The sequence below is a fragment of the Balearica regulorum genome, chromosome Z (assembly GCF_011004875.1).
Source record: "Balearica regulorum gibbericeps isolate bBalReg1 chromosome Z, bBalReg1.pri, whole genome shotgun sequence".
Classification (NCBI taxonomy): domain Eukaryota; kingdom Metazoa; phylum Chordata; class Aves; order Gruiformes; family Gruidae; genus Balearica; species Balearica regulorum.
The window spans coordinates 60,139,112-60,158,700 of NC_046220.1; the positions used below are offsets into that span (position 1 = coordinate 60,139,112).

Here is a 19,589-nt window from a genome sequence, read left to right on the forward strand (position 1 = left end):
TAATGTCTTAGGCAAAGAAATTTTACTTTGGTCTGCAACCATGGACAAATGAATATTTAACATTAACAGAAAAAAAGTCTTTTTGAAGGTATATTAACTAGTCTGTTCCATGTGTTAATTCTGTTCTACAAACATCCTTTTAACTGATTTAAGAATCTGACAATCACAGTACCATTACTTCAAGTTAGCACATTTCTGAATCTTGTTCTGATTCTGGAGTTGACTCTGTGGGATAACTACAGTTCTGCTACTTCAAGCAAACTAGAGTGATTTAGATATATACCAGAAGGATCTAGACCTACCTTCCTTGTTCTTTAGGTGCAGGTCCTCAAATATACCAGGACCGGTATAATTCTGAAGCACAGCATGTCAGATAGTCAGGACAGTGCTGAAATCCCCTATATCCTAGTCAACTATACTAGGCAGAAGCTTTTACCGCTGCCCCAGTATAAGACTTGGATGTAGAACACTGAAGGGCATGACTGATCAATGCTATTGAGATCCAGCAGCCAGATTTGCAGAGGAGCAGAAGAGATGAACTAGTGACACTCTGGGCTGTGGTCATGTTCATCAATTGCTTGAAGGAGAGGATGTCTTCTCCCTTGATACCATGGTCTGCTGCTATCAAAATCAAAAAATAGTTCTGTGAAGAATGTTAGGAGTTTATATCTTTGCTCTCAGTTGGGATCAAGTGTGCTTACTTCAACTCAATTCTCTGGGCTGCTCTTTAGGATCCCTGGTAGAAGTTTCTCAAACTTACTTCCTAGGAATTCAGGCTACATGTGAGCACAAGACTTCTTTCTTTCTTTCACATGCACCTTAATACAATAACTAGGGCTCTTTTTAGTCACTCAGACCATTAGCATTTCTGTTAATCCCTGCTGTTTAGACTGGAGGCTTCTTCCTTCTAATGACAGTATTTCATATTAACAAGAAAGAAACACTTTGTTCTGAAAATAAATTTCTACCCTCTCGATTCTTATAATTTTATCCCAATGAGCACAGTGTGAGCTCCACATAGTCCTTCACTCTTTCACTTCTAAGAGATTTGAGAAATGTTAGAGATTCTTCTATCATACAGATGTTTTTATTGCGACATTTTTGGTAGTACAAGGTTATTCCAGCAACTATGAATCATACAGTCATGTCAAAACATTTATTAATATGATGGCAGTTTGCATAATACATCTACGCACAGGATACCAAATATCTAAAATGCTTAATTCAGATTACTAAAATCACACCACTGCAATGCAAAAGACCCTCTGAGTCACCCAGGTCATACTTTCGTTTGGTAATCGATTTCCTTTCCCTTTTTTCCGGAGTTTCTCAGGTACCTTTTCTACACCAAGCAATGGGGTTTTATACCCTATTCTCTTTAGCTCTAAGAGACAAACATTGATTATTATTGGAGTCTCATTAACCTTTTCAAAAAGTACTGGTTGAACATGTATACCACCTGTAAGAAATACATTTCTATTCAGTGTACAAGATGATCATTCTTTTTTCTGGTTACTTCTTTCCCAAATCACCAGGTAGCTCTCAAATTATTTCCAACCTCCTCTCTCCGAAACCAGCATTTTAAGTGTTACTGAATTTCCATTTGCAAGTCCTTTGTTCTACTGTAGAGGTGTAAAGTTACCTATTCAGTCATTCATTTCACATTTTGGTCCCTCAGGCAGCAGAATGAATTTGCCTCAATAAAATTCTGTAGCAGCTGAGCTTTGATTTCGTATTATAATGACAAGCACAGAATCTTTGTTGGCATAAATTCTGTTTAAGATATCGGGGCTATACTGATTTATTCCCACTGAGGATTTGTCTCAAAGGCTTTACCCTTTCACCCATTTTTTAACTTTCTTCTGTTTTCTCTTCTAGGGCAACAGGCTTTGGCTTTTTGAATGCACTATGCAAAGCAGCAGCTGTACTTGGAAACTTAATATTCGGTTCCCTTGTTGGTATCACCAAAGCAATCCCTATTCTCCTTGCTTCTACTGTTCTAGTATGTGGAGGTCTGGTAGGACTTCGGCTTCCTGACACAAGAACCCAGGTGTTGATGTAACTAGAAAAGGCCATTTACCATTTACTTTCCTCTTCGTACAAATGTCAACTCTCCTGACTGATGGTGCAAAGGCTTCAGATTCTCAATGCTTAGTAGAGTGCTCAGATGTCAGAAATCAAACTCAAAAGATACTTTGGAGTGACAGAGATTTAGAAACCTCTGTATGAAAGTTTTAAATTTCACTTTTATTTGCTTGCATACATTGCTATTCAAAACCACTTAACTTCTAACTGCAAAGCTACCTCTTAAAACACTTCTGGTGACATGTCCAGGAAGGTAAAACCCATACTGATAATTAGATATTTAAAATGCAAGCTAAGATATTTAAAAATACATGCTAAATTTGGCCATGACTTTGTGAGCTTTTGTGACAGTACAGACACGCAAATCAATTACTTCGCAGTATCGGTGCAGAGAATCTTAATATTACATGTATCAATGCATGCAGCACTGATTGGGCAACTCTACAGATTGCATCAGCACTGAGAATACTGACCTTCTGCAGCTGTGCTTAGATGGTAAAAACTTGTGGCAACGCCTCTTTCTTGGGAAAACTTTCTAGGTAGATTCAATCTAAAGCAAAGATTACCAACTACAGCCCCTGTTTGCTGAGGAGAAGGCAACAGCTACTGTAAGGAAATGAAAAGCCCATATGGGTGAGCAGCAAAGAGAATAACAAAATAAGCACTTTCACTCTTTGCTGCTGATCTGCCAGGGGAAGAAAAAAAAAGAAATTTTCTTCTCACTTCTGGCATGTGGAATATTTTAAAACAGCAAATTTTTCTTAATCCAGGAGTGAATTGATGCAAATATTTATGTTATTGTAGGTATGAATAAAGAAAGAATCAGACCAGTGAATTATATGAAAAATAAGATGCTTTCACAAAAGTTTGATATTTACATATCTAATATATTTTTCCTTGTCACAGAATGGTTATAAAAATATGTGGCTGTAGAATGCCACCTAGTAAATTTAGTCAGGCCATAACTTCAGTATAGACTATAATGTAATTAAAACTTCTCAAAAGATTTTTTTAATATCAAAACAAAGAAAAACAATAATAACACCCACCTTCATTATTTTCACAGTTTATACACTTCTTTATATAACCATTTTCTCAGCTGATTTTTAACAGTTCTGGAGATATCTCACCATTTAACACTTTCAAATATCTCTCTGAAAGGTCATTAAGAAAGAAGCCAAACCAAGGCTGCAGGGAGTGGTAATGTCTTCATTAGACCAAGTGCAAGGATGGATGGAGAGTAAATGGTAGTAAATATATTCCTTCTAAGGCATGTGCTGTGGACTGTTCTGGATTACAGTAAAGACCTCCTCACCAGTCCTACTGCTCTGCAAAAGGCTATGACATCATCTTTAAAATGTCAGCGTTAAAAATTAAACAAAAATCTAAAATTAGCAGGCAAAGGGGGCAGATTCTTTGATGACAGAAACTGACATGGCTTTCAATAGAACGAAGACAACTTGTATCAGCTGATGAACTATCTGCAGTTTCAAGTTTCAAAGAACGAAGCTGGTATAAAAGATGAGGGAAGATTTATCAGTGTTCTTTCTAATTATGTCTGACACCTTCAATTAGGTGGTTGAATCATTGCCAAAGAAATTAGGCTCTCAGATAAGGTCATCATGTAGTAGGATAGATTTTTTTTTTCATTAGTTTTTCTCTTGCTCATATATGTGAACTTGGCTTGGGTAGTAATATCTATCACTGATCTGTGTGTCAATCATCATCTTAGTCGTATTGAAAGAGTCAATAAAAGTCTATATAAGCAGATCATTCATTGCATTTAAAGTTCATTGTTTAATTTACTGATTCTAGAAGTTACATTTTTCAGTTATTAACAAATGCCTGTGCTACACGTTGTAGAACCAAAATGTTAGCCCAAGATGCTGTTTTCTGCTATTAACAAAGGAGAAAAGTGGCTTAATTAAAAAAATGAATGAGTATGGAAAACTAGTGGGCATTTTTTTTATGTTGAAAATTCAAATATGATACAGGAAGAAACAAAGTTTAGGAAGTGTGTTTATTTTGCAATATAAACAGTCAAAATATTTGAGATGATATATTTTATATTTAAATCTGACACAAACATGTCTTTTAAATTTCTAAACTATGTTAAAAAAATGAGGAAGATTTACTTTTCACCAAGTTCCAGGTTAACAACAAAATGTTGGCCTTAGTTTTGCTTCTGTGCCTTTTGTCTACTAGTCATAGTCTTTATATTATTTCAAGGCTGTTTTCTCCCATAAGAATTATATTTGAGCCCTGTTTCTCTGTGCCATGCATTAGTAACATGTGTCCACCTCCTTGTACTTACTGCATAACTTATTTTGAAATCTGAAGCCTCTGTACATGTTTGGAGTAAACATCAACAGCAATGGTAAAATATTACATTGTCTTGCTATGTACTGTCCACTTAAAAGTAGCGTATTTTGTCCATCTCAGTATGTAATTCTGAAGAACATCCAGATCCACCACTTCATGCCACCTGACCAGTGTGGAGGAAATGAGCCACAGAAAAATAAGGTTCAGCTTTTGAGGGCTATGGTTCAAGGCTAACACACTAAAATCTCATTACATGTAAAATTATGCTGATTTAAATGCTGGTTCTTATCCTAAATCCTGACTACATCATAAGTGTGTGATTAAGTCTGAATTAAGTAGAATATAACAACAGCAGGAATTAGTAAAGACAAACAAAATTCCTAACTACATAGACCTTGCATGATACAGGAAAGTTCTAAGGTAGGAAAAGGAAAAAAGAATAGTGGATAGGAAAGGGGAGAAAAAGTAAATGCAAGAGATGAACAAAGAAAAAAATCCACAAACATTTCCAACATACTAAACAAAACCTAAAGCTAGAATCTCCCTAGCTGGTGAGCCAGTTGGCTCAACAGATTTGAATTACCTCACAAGCCAGCATCAAAGCTGTTTGAACAATCAATTGTTTGGGCTTGAGTGCAGTTAGGATTCACCTCATAAAAATAGCAGAAGTGAATGCAATTTCAAGCTGTAAATACTTGATTAGGTTAGGTACAATCCACAGACAGGAGCAGAAATACTTAATCTATCAAGATCTGGACACAAATGTTACTTACATTATAAGTGAAAGTGATTTGGCTGGTCTTTAGTGAATCTGTCTTTTTTTGCAGCTTCCAAAGCAATCTCGGGTAATAAATGTTGGGCAGTAGGAATTGCACTTCCTTTCTGTGTCTGTTCAATATATCTCACACAAAGAGCCACTTTGTGGCCTGTTTAGATCCCTGACACACCACAGAGAACTGAACTTGATAACATTTGTGTATCAGAGCTATCAAATACAGATAATCAAAAACGCTTATTTGTCTGTTTTGGTCACTGAACTGACTGAGCATTAATTGGAAACTCCTTTCAGTCTAAACTAAAGTAGGATATAAGGTCTAGTGCTCTTTCCTGTAAAGCTGAAAAGCTTATCCCAATGATAGCAATGCCAAAAAAGTACAATGGCCTCTGAAGACAGAGAAGACTGACAGCATTTAGAATACTATTAACCGTGACGGTCAACTACTTTAAAATTTGAAAATTGTCCACAAAAGAGACCACATGTTTTCATTTCTGGCAAATAATTTTTCTTTTAATTAGTTTTACTCCTTACAGGTTTACTGATAGTAGAGGTTGACTTAGCAGAGTCTTATTTGTTGAAAGCATCTTATTTGCTGTGTTTGTACGTTTTAACCAGATTGGCTATATTCATGTTAGCACCCTTTTGGTTGGAAACATACACTAAAACATCTGGAGTGCGTGTTGCATTGATTGCTGAGTACAGACTCCTAGCAAGGGAACCAGGATCAGGTGTTCATTGTTAGTGGAGCAGAATTACTCATGAATGATATATTGGGAAGCCTTCTTCCTCTACGCTTGATTTTAGCCAGTGCCCTTCCAGAGGTGTAAAACTTTGACACAGGTGAAAAAGTATTAGCTCTCCTTCCTGATTCCTCCAGTAGTCTACTCTTTGTTCACCATCTTAGAAAAGTGAGGCAAAGTAAGACAGCTAACACAAGCTCTGCTTTCTTTCTCTTCATGCCATTCCATTAATTCCATCCCAAATTGTTTTTCTTACCAGAGGGCCAAGCCTAAAGAAAGTAAAAACTCACTCCTCCTGCTCTCACTTACATCTGACTTCATAGTAATTCATAAGGTTTGCCACATAACTTTTGCAATTTAGCCATCTCTTTTTAAACAAAGCCGGAAAGCAAACTCAAAAGTGCTTCAGATAATCTCACCCTTTTAAGGCAACCAGACTCCACATTTCCCTACACATCCAGAAGGCTGAACTAACACAAGGAGGGGTCTTCTCTCAGAATGACCCCTGTGGGCTCCTTCTGCTGTGGGGGCAGATAGGGGAGAATCTTCTTGTGTGTGCACCTAGCTCAGCTCCTTTGGGAGGAAATGTTATTCTCTGTTCTTGTTTTCTTTTTCTACCACTATGGAGCTTTATCTTTGTGTTACTTAAGGCACAACTGCTGATTCTAATTCTCAGCAATATAATACAGTCCTCAGCCCCTCATATGGACAGCCTCTTTGTGCCGGGTTTTAGCTCTCTTCCCCATTGTGAGTTTTAAAATGATCTTAATTAGTCAGAGAAAGATGTTTACATTCAGTTGCACCTCTTTACATAAACAAGATGATATCATGCTAATACAACCCACAAACCATGTTTCCTGTTTAATAACCTGGAAATGCAATTGAAATTTCAATCACAATGTTAAAAAATGAATCCTTCTACTCAGGGGGTCAAAAACACAAGAAGTGAAAACAGAAATGCTCCACTTCCTCTGGAGTCTTGAAAGAAAACACATGTTTGGTAATCATATTCCAGAAGAAAACATGTCTGAGAGACTGCTTTTCCTCTACATTTCCTGCCTTCTTGTTCATTAAACTCACTGTAAAATATCAGGTATTTGCCTGAATTAGTACTTTCCAATGCTGCTGGTTCAGGAAGCACAGTATGAAAACACAGGCTTTTGCCTGCAGTTTGGAGGCAAGACAGGGATCAGCAGTGAGGTGGAATTAGCAGAGATATGTTAGCCAGAAAATCTGGACCTCATTTCAGAACCTGATTTAAATAGCACCAATTTATAAAGCTACTTACAGATCTCCCTAACCTTCACTTACCCTCATCCCATCTACAACCAGTCCATATGTTAAAATCAGCCTTATTTGCTTTCTTCTAGTGTTGATAGTTTCAACCAAGTAATGCAAAATATTTTTAGATGCATTATTGTTATTTGCATTCTTTATTTTTGTTGCAGTGGTGAATACCCTACTTCTTCCTGCACAGGAAGGATCCTTCAATATTTAGTCCTACTTTCGTGTGTAAGATTTTTATATAGAATTTCATCCACATTCAGGACCTTTCTTTGATGCAGTGACTTAACATGTCAGAAACAGGAAAACTACAAAATGGGCCTGACATTTAATTTTCTTATTTGATAATAAGTTGAATTATCTCTAAAGACACTGGGCTATAATACGTAGCCATGCTTTCTAGCCCTTGGAGTACATTCTGTCTAATTAAAAATTAATAAAGCAGTAATTACTGGCAGTCTCCTACCATAACATACACACAAGCTACATTTACTAGCACTAAAATACTTAGAAAAAAATGGGGAAAAGTAGAAGTGTAATTGCTTTCTGTGGTAAACGATCTTCCCTGCCCGACAAAGTTCTAGAACATACTGCTCGCTTCTGACCAGTACACAGTCCAATAATCAAAGTTTGGAGATTACTTAACAACGAAGGTGGATGACCTGACACAAAAGTGCTGTCCTTTCCAGGGTATTCATGAATATACACTTTAATGCCACATAACCGTGAAGATTTGTAGAGATCTTGCCCCTTCTTGGGCCATCAACACTTCTGAGCTGTAGCCAGACACACCAGTCTGCAAGTGAGAGAGAGAAATTGCTGGCAGGCTGGCTTTCATCACTCTCTCTACAGCTACCCCCCTAACCTCATTTCTCTCAGATCCTAAGGATCTGCTTTTTTGCTCAGCCTCATACTTTCTAATTTTGGACATCTACCACCTGCCACTCAGTTTTCACAGGTAGTCCTGACCAAGCAAGTTGAAGCTACTTGCTGCTGATGGACAGTACTCATAGCTCATCGCAAGGACAGTACTCTGCAAGAGTCCAACGTCTTATGTGTTGTTCCAGTTTCATCTGTCTGGAGCTAGAGTTGTCACCTAGCATTTCTCTCTGATAATACTGTATGATTTCTAACCTATAATACATGTCTTCTAGCCTCTTAATGTCTGCCTAGTAAATATATGACTATTCCCCACTGGCTATATCATAAAAGCCATTTGTGAATCCCTTGTAGGCCCTTAGCCAGTTAAAAGGTGATCCATCAGAAGGTGGCAGGGGAAAAAAAAATTAAATTGAATCAAATTAAATGCAAACCAGGAAGAGTAAGATTTCAAGACTTACGGTTCTATTACTTTTATTTTTGACAGCTGTCTTCCTTAAATCCTAGCCTGCAGCTATATAATACTGTATATCGTAAAGAAGTATTACATAATTACAGGTGAATACATATACAGACACACATGTGGGTAAGTATACACACATATATACACACAAACCTCCCTATAACACAGTTAGATGTAAAACTTAGAAACCATATTGTCATCTCAATCTCAATGATACAAAGTGTTACTTTCTGTATTATGCGTTATGCTTTGAACACAAATAGCATCCTGCTCCATTTCTTGGGCAAACTTTACTTATTCATGTGCAAATTTGTTGGGATGCCAAGAGTCATCTTAGCTGGCCATTAGCTTTCGATGATTGGAAGAGAACTCCTGAAATGGTCTGAAAAATGAGCTGTAGCCTTCCCTCCCCCACCGCACCGTGCCAAACAGCAACAGAGGCACTGGTCATGTTCCAGTGACTAGGAGACACAGCACTCTCATACATAAAATCCTAAAAGCCGTGAATTTTTGTCTTATTCAACTAGAAATCCTTCAAATTGCTCCATGTGGATCTCAATATGTTAACTTCTCTGTAACCTATGAGAAAATGTCTGTGTCTTCCTGTGCTGTCTGTTTTTCATTGTTTCTGCATACATAGCTGGTGTTGTTCTGGTAATGTGGTTAAACAATTGTTTGCTGCCGTTCTTATCAGAAATCTTTGACCAGCCTGAAACAGAACCATTGCCAGGGTGTCTTTCAATTAATGATTAACTTCCACTAAGATCTTCTACAGTAATTAGTGCTGTATAAAGTAACTGCAGCTATAATTTGAGCAAATCAAGAGTGAAAATAGCAGCACATGCATACAGGGCAGAGAGGGTGGAGAGAGTTCTTTCAAAAGCTCTGGCATCCACAACATTTCACCTTCCCTCTTTCCAAGACATCCATTCCTTCCAGTGTGCTTCCTCTGGTGGGGGACATGCACACGTGCTACAGAGCTAAGAAATCAGCAGAAGAAAGGGTGTGTTCCTTCCACAGGATTTAACAACGTGTATTTGCTATAGGAAAGCCAACTCTATACTAAGTTTAAAACAAACAAACAAACAAACAAACAAACAAACCCAAAGAACCTGCAATTCTTTTTTTTTCCCCATGTGTTCTATGAGTTGATAAACTGAATACCAGCCTATGCAAAACCTTAAGGAGGAAACTATGAAAGATAACAATGCTTACAGAATAGTACTTTTTTTTGGAAAGCAGTGGGTCTTTCCAAAAGGAAAACATACTCACTGAGTGAGTCTTTAGCATATAGTTTCTAATTGTGATCATGAATAGACAGTTTAAAGTAGAAAATTGCCATTCAGATTCTAAGTAGCAGTAGATAATCTATTTGGAAATTTGCAAACAAAGATTAAATCCAATGGTTTAGAAGGAAAAAGAGAATATTAAAATTTGGAGAGCAATCTTACAAAACACAACTTCCCATCACCTTTTTTGCACAAACTTCCAGCTCTTTCCTTTTCCTTCCTGCCACAGATCCTTTCTGATATGGTAATTGATTTCATTAGTGCTTCACTAGCAAAATGAAAGTTTTACTCACATTTGCACAAAAATGAGAGCAGGCATGAAATTAGCACTGTAGGAAAGCTGGCTTATTTACAGAGTTAAAAAAAAAAACTACACCAAGCTGCCAGTGACTGCATTTATTGTCTTCCTGGTGGCTCGGGGTCCTATAAAGTGTTACATGGATCTAGTATCATGTGTGTAAACTGATCCCTGTTTAAATCAGTGAAGTAGTTTGCAGGACTATATTTTTAATATGAATAATTTTGGCCTGACCTTTTCATATGAATGTAATGTTTCCCAAACAGAAAAAGGATTTTTCATGACATTCCATGCTGCAAGCCTGATGAATCAACTGCCAGCTTATTTTAGCCATTTACTATAGAATATTGTATTAAAAATCCCAATTAAAACTTTCAAAAAAATTGCTGTATTACCTTCACTGCATAACATTGCAACAACAAATTGTATCTCATAATTGGCCTCAAATGTATGTAACAATGCACTATAGGTAATTAGATTTTTTTTTTAAGTGGGCAGTTTCCTTTGCAGTGTAATGACATGTGCAGAAGTCAAGTATCAAGGATGAGGTACTGAAAGTAGAGCTCTGACTTCACTGTAATTTACTGGCATTGTCAGTTTACTGATTTCTTAAAGACTTGTCAGCATTTTCTAATGCTGAGCAACAGTGGGAAAATATGTAGTCTTTCCTAGTTTTTTGTGAACTAGTTTCTGCTCCCAGTTTCTCCTACTAAACTGTGACTCAAATTGCCAACTGCTCTGAGCCAACTAGGAGTACAATTTTTTCACTCTGTCTTTAGTGTACAAAAGCGCAGGTGTGTTAGTGTGTGTATGTTGTCAAGAAAATCATAACCATTTCTGACAAGTCTCCATTTCTTAATGTGAGGAAATATGTACATATTGTATATACAGTAATGAGCCACTTTGAAGTTGAATTCCCATTTATACATGTTTACTTCCAGATCTGCTAATCTGCAACAAGATCTTGGCAATGGTCCTGACCTCTCTGTTTCTTTCTTTATTTTCTTTACTGCTGTGTGTGATCTCCTGTAAAGCAGGTTACAGTCATCACTATTGTATATATGTGTTTGCATGTGTGTGCCTTGATAAATTCTCTCTTCTGGAGTTCTGAATTTTTCATTCCAAGTGCAGCCGGTACAATTGTGAACTCATCTTTCCAGTATGCTCCTCTGTGTCAGATTGCCAACTTCCAAAATGTTTGACCAAGTGTTTTGATTAAGTCCCCTGAGGAAAGCTGTCTGTATACTTGTGAAAGGGCATGCTTTGTGTAGGGTGACTGTGTACAGTATAAATCTATAAAACGTGGAAATGTTTATAAATTTATCTGCCAAATAGTCATCATCCATGTAACAAATGCAAAGATATTTAGTGTACATCAGATTAATAAAGGGACATTTTTTGCTTCACTATATTCAAATAAAGATTTGTTCTCTGCAATGAACACATACCAAGTGTGATGATAGCCAGAACATAATTTTTCACTACCCACAAAATACTGAAAACAGTTGTTTTACCTTAATTAGCTCATTTACAAAGGCTATCTGTGTATCTCATCTTTAGTGCCTGTAATAGAGGTTGAACATGTGTTAAAAGAAAACATGGAACAAGTTAATAAAGTTAAAGAAATGTAAATGACCATAAAAAAAGACAGGGTAAAAATAGCTATGGTTGCAAGAGACAAAGTTCTTTAGTTAACCATCTGGGATCATATTTTTAACGTACATAATTGCACAAAATAGACATCTGGCCTTTCACTACATAACTGCACTGCAGGCATATGTTATCACCCAAAGAGTATAATCTAACTCTGTGTGAAAAGCGTACTGCTGCAAGGTGTGATGATCCATACATCTGAAAGGCCAATGGGAATGTATACAATAAACTATGGTTCCATAAAAACTTGGTATTTACCAAAAAACCCCCAAACTCAAAAAAATGAAGCAGCACTGCAGCAACATTAGTTCTTCATTGCATTTGTGCACTAACGGCCTCTGAAAAGCTTCAACAGATCGAATGTGGTAACTTTAAAATAACAAAAAACTGCTGAGTTATTTATATTCTGCCATCTCCATGGCTGGATCGGAAATACATTTCCAAATATAGATTATTCCAAACAGATGATGGACTAAACAAAACATATGACCCTCTTCAGCTGTGTCACCAGTAGGGAAAAGTTAAGCTGCATGTGAATTCAAGTGTTTTTCAGCTTATGCAAGAGCACTGTCTGCAAAACCCAATAACCAAGGACATGCATAATTTTGTGACTGTTCTTTGGCAAACAAAGTTTTTTGTGGTACAGTGCAGACAAAAATTTTCTCCATTTATTAAGTACAACCCACAGAAGTACTAATCCATATTTTAAGTCTCCTTAGATGTACACCCTCATCTACCTGCATTTGAAGGGGATTGGTATTATAATTACACTCCTCTCATCCTCTAGAGGAGATGAAGCTTTTATTCTTGTGTCTCCTAGTCTCATTCTGGGAGGAAATCAACCTCTTTTGTGCAGAAGAGAAGATAACAATACAAAAGGGAGTGTGGGAGAAGATTTGCACATATTCCTCATAGCTACCTGTGAGAAATTTCACCTAATCTCTAGAAAACCTTCAGTAGCAGGGAATCTTGTGTTGGACCATGTCATCCTGCAAAAAGGACACTTCAGCTTGTAGGACTGCATTTCTCTGAAGAATTTTGCAAGCATATGTGTATATACTCCTGGCTGACACACTTATGCTAGCAAAAAAGGTGATGCTTAATTCAGAGCAGTGTGTGTGTGTGTCGTGTGGGACAAGACAAGTACATAGACTATGGATGCAAATGTAAGAGGAGGAGGCACTTTGTGGCATCCAGCACTGTGTATAGACCAAATGTTAAACCAGATCATGTGTATCCTGCATATGCTTTGCTTTCCGCTAGGATGCCAATTAGGCTATGATTATTATTTAATCCATTGCAATTGTAAAGCATGTAATACATTAGGCTGATGTGACGTCAGTATCTAACCTGAACTGCTCCCCATCCCATTTAGTCATCTCTGGAACTTTTTTATAGTGCTTTAAATTGACAGCAGAAAAAAGAAGCATTGGCTTAAAATTCCTCTTAGACTTTCCTAAAAATATTAAGCTGAACTGAAAATCATAGCATTCTGTGTGTTTTCTGGTGGCATCATATGTAAACTTTAACAGTATACAGGTGAACCCACTCTTTCTGCAGAAAGCACGCAGATGTACTTCATATCATGTTACTTCTGGCTCTCAGAGTGGACCTAACTGGTCTGATTAGGACTGCAGTAATGACTTTGTATTACTATAGCAGACTAAAGTTATATGTGCAAAATAGCTTGGGAAGACACCAAAAGCCATATTATGGAGAGACTTTCTGGGAGAGGAGGACAGAGCTTGCAGTAAGGGCCTGACCACACCACTTGGTGAATTATGCAAACACAGAGGTCCATCAGCCGTGATCTGTTACAGAGATGATTAGTTTGTTACTGTTCAGTAAAAATATATGGAAAATAAGCTCAGGCTCCTTAAGAACAATCACTCAGCAGGCCAATTCTCACTACACAGGAGGACTTTGACTTTGACTTTGTCTTTTCAGTCTTTAGCTAAAAGCAGAAGTTTTAAAATTTGGATAAGAAGGTGAATTTGTTCAGGGAAAAAAAAAAAGAGGTCACTAGCTATTTTATAAAAATGTTGGAGTAGGATCAAGGAACAGTAAGATATTGCTATACTCTTGAGTTACAGCTAATATTACACTCCTAGTGTGAACTCTAACCGGTCTCCAGTAGGGCTGTCATACCGTGTTTTGTGAGCTAAAACACATATAAAAGACACAATTGTTAAAGACCAGAATGCATGGGCATACGGAGCCCAATTACCAGGGAAAACTCTGGACTTAACATATCAGAACTATTGACTGATCAAAAACAGAAGGAAAAAAATGTGGATAAGAGCACACATCTGTTTAAGAAGTCAACTGTAATTAAATATACTATTTTGCATTGTTATTGTTACATCATTGTTGAAAGCAAGGAAAAATATCTGTACTATGACACAGGACCCTCCCTATGTGGAAACATTAATGTTGGCCATGTCAGGGAAGAATATTTTACTGCCAGTAATCTGGTTATAGAAAATAAACAGGTCCATGTTGAAACAGTGCAATTGCCAGTCCAACCTACAGGTGGAGTAGGAAAAATAACTAATGGCAAGGATCAGGAAAGACCTTACTAATATAAAGGTCACATAGAGTTCCAACCATCGTTGCCCACCAGCAGGCAGAAATCCTTCTCTAGTGGACAAACCCACTGCCCGGGTACCATGCAGCTCGTAAGACAGGTGAGCAAAGTGTCCTGAGCCAGGGAGTGGCTCACCTCTGCCATGCCTTTTGGTGGGACAAGTCTCAAGCGGAGGGTGGCTTCAGGCCTCTCCATGAGCGGTGCTGCCGTAACCCAATGAACCAGCGTCAGGATCCCAGCGCTCCCCACCATACACAGGCTTCTGGTTCCTTTTTACCTGGAGTTTCACATACTGATTTTAATGCTACAGGCACAACTGATTTGTGATCTGGTTATCTGAGGAATACTCTTTTTTCCACGGAAAAACAACAAAGACACTTCCAGGAGTGTAATTCAAACCGAAACCATTTTGATTTAAATAAAAGGAGGCTGCTGACATTGTGCTCCCTGTGAAGGGTCCTCCATGCTGGAATTAGGTCTCCTCTCTGAGCCTCCCAGAACCTGAATTTGTCAGTCTTTTAGACACATTCTTCATTTTTTTACACTAATGTGAATAATGAGGAGCTTTTCAAAAGGCTGGAGCCATGCCAGTGGAAAAGTGCTGGAAATAAGAAGACCAGAATTAGTCTAGTGGAAATCCATGGGAGTTCAGCCTGTGCTTTATCTGTGGGGCAACTCTTGGCAGGCAAGAAATAGTTGTAGAGTTGCCTTAGCTGTCAATCGGTACGCTGTAAATGTAAAGCTCTTAGCGCTCTGCCTCAAGAGTAATAAATAAATAATACATTAATGAGTGAATAATGCATAGACTTTTAGTGGAGTGGAAACATTGCTAAGCACATGCAATCACAAAGAAGCACATAGATGCCGTACTACAAAACCAAAAAAAAACCCCAACCAAACCCACCCCAAAACAAAAAAAAAACCCTCCCGAAACAAGAAACGCTGCCACAAGCAGTCCACTTAGACCTTGTGGATAACATGTGAGGAAACAATGAAACTTTTGCTATATCCAACCCAATAAAGAATGGGTTTTTTTGCTGAATCTGTGAGCTGCAGCCGGGCACAGATGTTCCCTGCTTTCAAACAGTTCTGCATTCATTATTATGGTCATTCATTATATCTAGACAAGGAGGGTCACTCCACTCCGAAGTACTCTGTTAAATGAATAAATATTTATTCCAGCAGACAAATGGAAAAAGCTCTTTTCTGGCAGAGTTCTTGCAGAAAGATTTCCACTTCTGTCTTGCTAAACTCTTGTCATTTTGCAGGAACCAGGGCATTTGTCCAAGATATTTTGAACAAATACTTATTTTTTTTAAAAACCTGTTCAAGCAGAGAAACTGGTTTCTTAGGTACATTGGCAGGCAAGATTTAACCAAGTCTTGCCAGGATGGGAAAAACAGAGGGACCCCTCACTTGATATGAAAGGACATATAAAAGTACACCTTAGAAATGCAATGCACCTTAGGCAAGGCTAGAATGCATAACATGAAGCAATTAGAGGCAGATGTAATAAGGTATGGTATAACTCAGTATTCCCACCCCACCACTGCTTCTCCCTTTCAGCACAGAACACATCACTCCCCCCTCTTTTATACTTATGGAGTTCTTTGGGAGCTGAGCTGCCTTCTGAAAAAAAAAAAAAGAAAAAAAAAAATCACAGTTTTTGGGCAGGGAAGAGGAACGTTAAGTCAGCTCAGTCCCATGACTGAGATAATGGTGTCAGCCCACAGTTAGCCCCACGAGCATGACAACATCAGCGTGAGTGGTGCTTGTCCGGTTTGTAATATGCAGCTCGGGACCTGGTAAGAGTCACTGCAGAGTCACAGTATTGCTGTTCCCAGGGGGTCAGTGTTCGAAATCAAAATCCTTGGATTCACAGCACTAACTTAGAAGTCATGAAGTTTTACTGACAAAAATGCTGGAGGATATATCTCTTTTGATATTTTCAGGTCTGTATTTGCAGGTTTTCCCTCAAAACACAAGGTCTAGGCAGTCTCTTTTCCTCAGAACTATTTAAGTGCAGGTGCTTAAGCACCTTCCTACCTTGGTAGTTGCAGCTTAAAGGCAAACAACATGAGATTTGCACGTGGTAGAAAGATGACAGATTTCTGACACTGAAGTAATTTCTCTAATATGTTCTTGTCGAGGTAGCAGTGTTATACAGAAACACTCTTTTGTGCACATTTTAATACATATCTTCTGCTTTCTTTCTCTAAAAATTTGGCTCAAAGTTACCCACCTTTGTTTACCCTCCATCCCACAAATAATTTATTTTTCTTTAAAACCTGGATTTTCAATTTCAAGATAAATAACAGCATAATTATTATTTTTTTTTGCTCAGACTGATGCCCAGAGGGCTCACTTAGGCATATTTCCAATCACCTTGGCTTGCCTTAGCAGCTGTTATAAAATCTGAGGAACATGTTCTTCTAGACATTGAGTTTTGGTATTAAGCATTGCCTCCAACTGTACCCCAGGACAGTTCAGAAATTAAAATCACTTCATCAACGGGAAGTAACCGTTGCTGGTGAGAGAGGAAAGCACTTCTGTTCTGGGTCTCCATTTTACCCACCCATTCCATTTGCCACAGTATTTAGAATTTGTGAAATCTCACATTTCTTCAGGACGCTTGGACTGACGTAGCTCTGATATAGCTTGAGCTTAATACACTTCTTTAATTAGAGTTTCCGCTGCAACCACAGGCCCTCACTTGTTGGAAGGGAAGAAACTGAGAGGGGAATCGGGGAAGGGGAGCACTGGGTTGCATCGTCGCCTCTCCCCTCCAGGCACACAAAGCAGGGAGCAGAGGCAAGCCCTGTCCCTCGCTTGCTTTTCCCAAGCTGGGAAGTTACAGCCTCCCCATAGACGCTAGCTGCATTTTTTCAGGGATCCCTGTGGCCAATTATGTGATGACTTATTTGTTTACTTACCTCACAACAATAAATAATGCATAACATGAATACCGTGCTGAGGGGGAGGCTGTAACCCAGCCCGGTTCCCAGTGCTGATCTCCACAGCCGATCCCCTCTCTGTGGAGGTGGCTGCTTGCAAGACCCACAGCAGACCGCAGTGCTGGTGCAGCGCCGCAGGCAGCCGCTCTGGGGGGGCACTTCCCGATTTTGTGTTTCCTGACACTGCCTTGAGCGCCTCTTGACCTTTGGATTGGATTCATAAACACAGCAGCTGTGGCCTTTTCACTGCAGTTTAAGCGAAATTATTAATCTGGGTTCACCTGGTGTTCCCACTGAAATCTTCGTCAGCGTACAGGGGGACCAGCTCTGCCCTGTAAGTCACCGTCCCTTCGGCCACCCCTGATGTCCAGCAGGGCTGAGGGGGTCCTCCCACCACGCTGAGGCACCTGGGGTCCATCTCGCCAGTCAGAGAATGATCTGCTGGCCGCATAGGGAGCGTAAAGGACAGCCGGACATTTTTGGTTATGACACACAGCTTATTGGGTCTGCACAAGTGCCAGTGTGGCAAGTCCATCTTGAGCTTGTCAGTCTTTAATTAGCTGCGCAAAGGAGACAATCGAAAAGGTCCTTGTGGTAACTGGGAGCCTGCCTGGAGCTAATCTCCTTCCGTGCTGCGCAGATTCAGGCTGACCCACCCAGGGAGCAGCTCTCCGCTCCCTCTTACCCAGGTGATCTTTCCAGCCCAGGCCTTCTCTCCTACAGAAATAAAAAGTGGTCTCTCTCTGCAATACCTAATAATAAAAACCCCACACCTCTTTTAAACTAGCAAATGCAGTTTTCCTTTCTGTAGGACAAATGCAGCCAGCCAAGGCATATGATTTACCAATAAAATAAAGGTATTGTCAGAGAAAAAGTGACATTAAAGCTGTTGTTTCCAACAAAAAGCCTAGTGTCTCTAATTACCTGCATGCACTTGCGTCACTGCTACATAAGCCACCCAAGAATTTCAAATATCAATATCCTTCACCATATAAAATCCCTTTGTACACAACCGGACTGTCAGGAAACATGAAGCAGCAGAGGCCTCTGTGTTTTTTGTGGTCCAAGTGCAGGGAATGAGATGTAGGAAGGGTACATATTCATCCCTTCCTCTTCTCAGTTTTCCACCAGCTTGTTTCCCTGTTAGGTCTGGAGCAGTCCATAGCTGCCTCTGAAAATGCAGTTGGTGTATTGAAATACAGCCTGTTCACCCTGAGCTTCCTCCCACGTTCTCTCCCTATGGGGGCATGTTGCTTTGCTCACGGTCAGGTGCGGAGGCTGGAACTGGACTGTTAGCAAGAATGCAGTGGGAAACAGGTTATCCACAGCACGATGTCCTTGATAACGCGGCGAGGACATTGATCTTAAGCTCCATTAAAGTACCCAGAGTGCGAACAGGAAATGTTCACATTCAAACATTTACTCTAGATAGCTGACTACACTGATTTTTTTAAGTGCATGCTTCTTAGTAACTATGAAAGCGGAGGGCTTGAGTACTTAGAAGAGAATATGGTCCGGAGCCTCAGGTCTGGTGTAGGCTGACTAGAGATCTGGTTGATTTTACATCATTTACTGCAATCAGGTTCCCGTAAGATGGTGGGAGAATGCACAGTGTGCAGCCTTTCTTGCAGGGAACTTTCTGGCCAGCTGAACAGGCACTGGGTGCAGCTGCGGTGGCACTTGGGAAGGGGAAGAAGGAGGAAGGAGAGGAGGGAGGTGCAGAGGAGCTGCTCCCCCCTCCTGACAAGTAGCACCCAGCAAGCTTACCGGGGCAGGCTGCCACCCCTCTGCCTGGTTTCTGCCAGAGGTGTCTAAATCTTCATGCCATGAACAGCTGACGGAGTTTGCCTTTCAAGTCGGAAAACCAGGGATTAACAAATCTAATGCAAAATGTCATGAGGAGACCCACGTGACTGCTGCTTGTTACTCCAATATTCTTTTACCTATCTCATCTCGTGCTGAGAGCATTTGTTTCCTGTTGTGCCTGTTGTTCTGCAAGCATTATGGAGGTTACCGCTGCCAGAAAACCACTCTTACTTCTCCCTACCCTGGCATTTCACTTGTCTCCCCCATGCTGCCTCCTGCTCTGTGCTGGCACTCACATTTGAGAGGCAGCTGGGTGAAAGTGGTGGAGGAACAGTTGACCTAAGAAATAACCCTATCGAAAGAAAAAAGGTAATTTTTCATCTGGATCAATTAGCTGAGTCCCCATGCAGCCTCAAAATGCTGGTGCCAGCCCAGGGCAAGGGGAGCCATG

General features: G+C 39.5%; 1 protein-coding gene across 3 annotated transcripts in view; it reads left to right on the forward strand.

Moving 5' to 3' along the window:
- The window catches only part of SV2C (synaptic vesicle glycoprotein 2C), a 118,692-nt gene extending 107,113 nt beyond the window's left edge, over positions 1-11,579 (forward strand). For all 3 annotated transcript variants that reach the window (XM_075741185.1, XM_075741186.1, XM_075741184.1), the window contains one exon: positions 1,879-11,579. In XM_075741185.1, coding sequence (XP_075597300.1) covers positions 1,879-2,062 — 184 coding nt within the window. In that variant the 3' untranslated portion in view covers positions 2,063-11,579. The remainder of the gene's footprint in view (positions 1-1,878) is intronic.
- Positions 11,580-19,589: the final 8,010 nt, after the last annotated feature.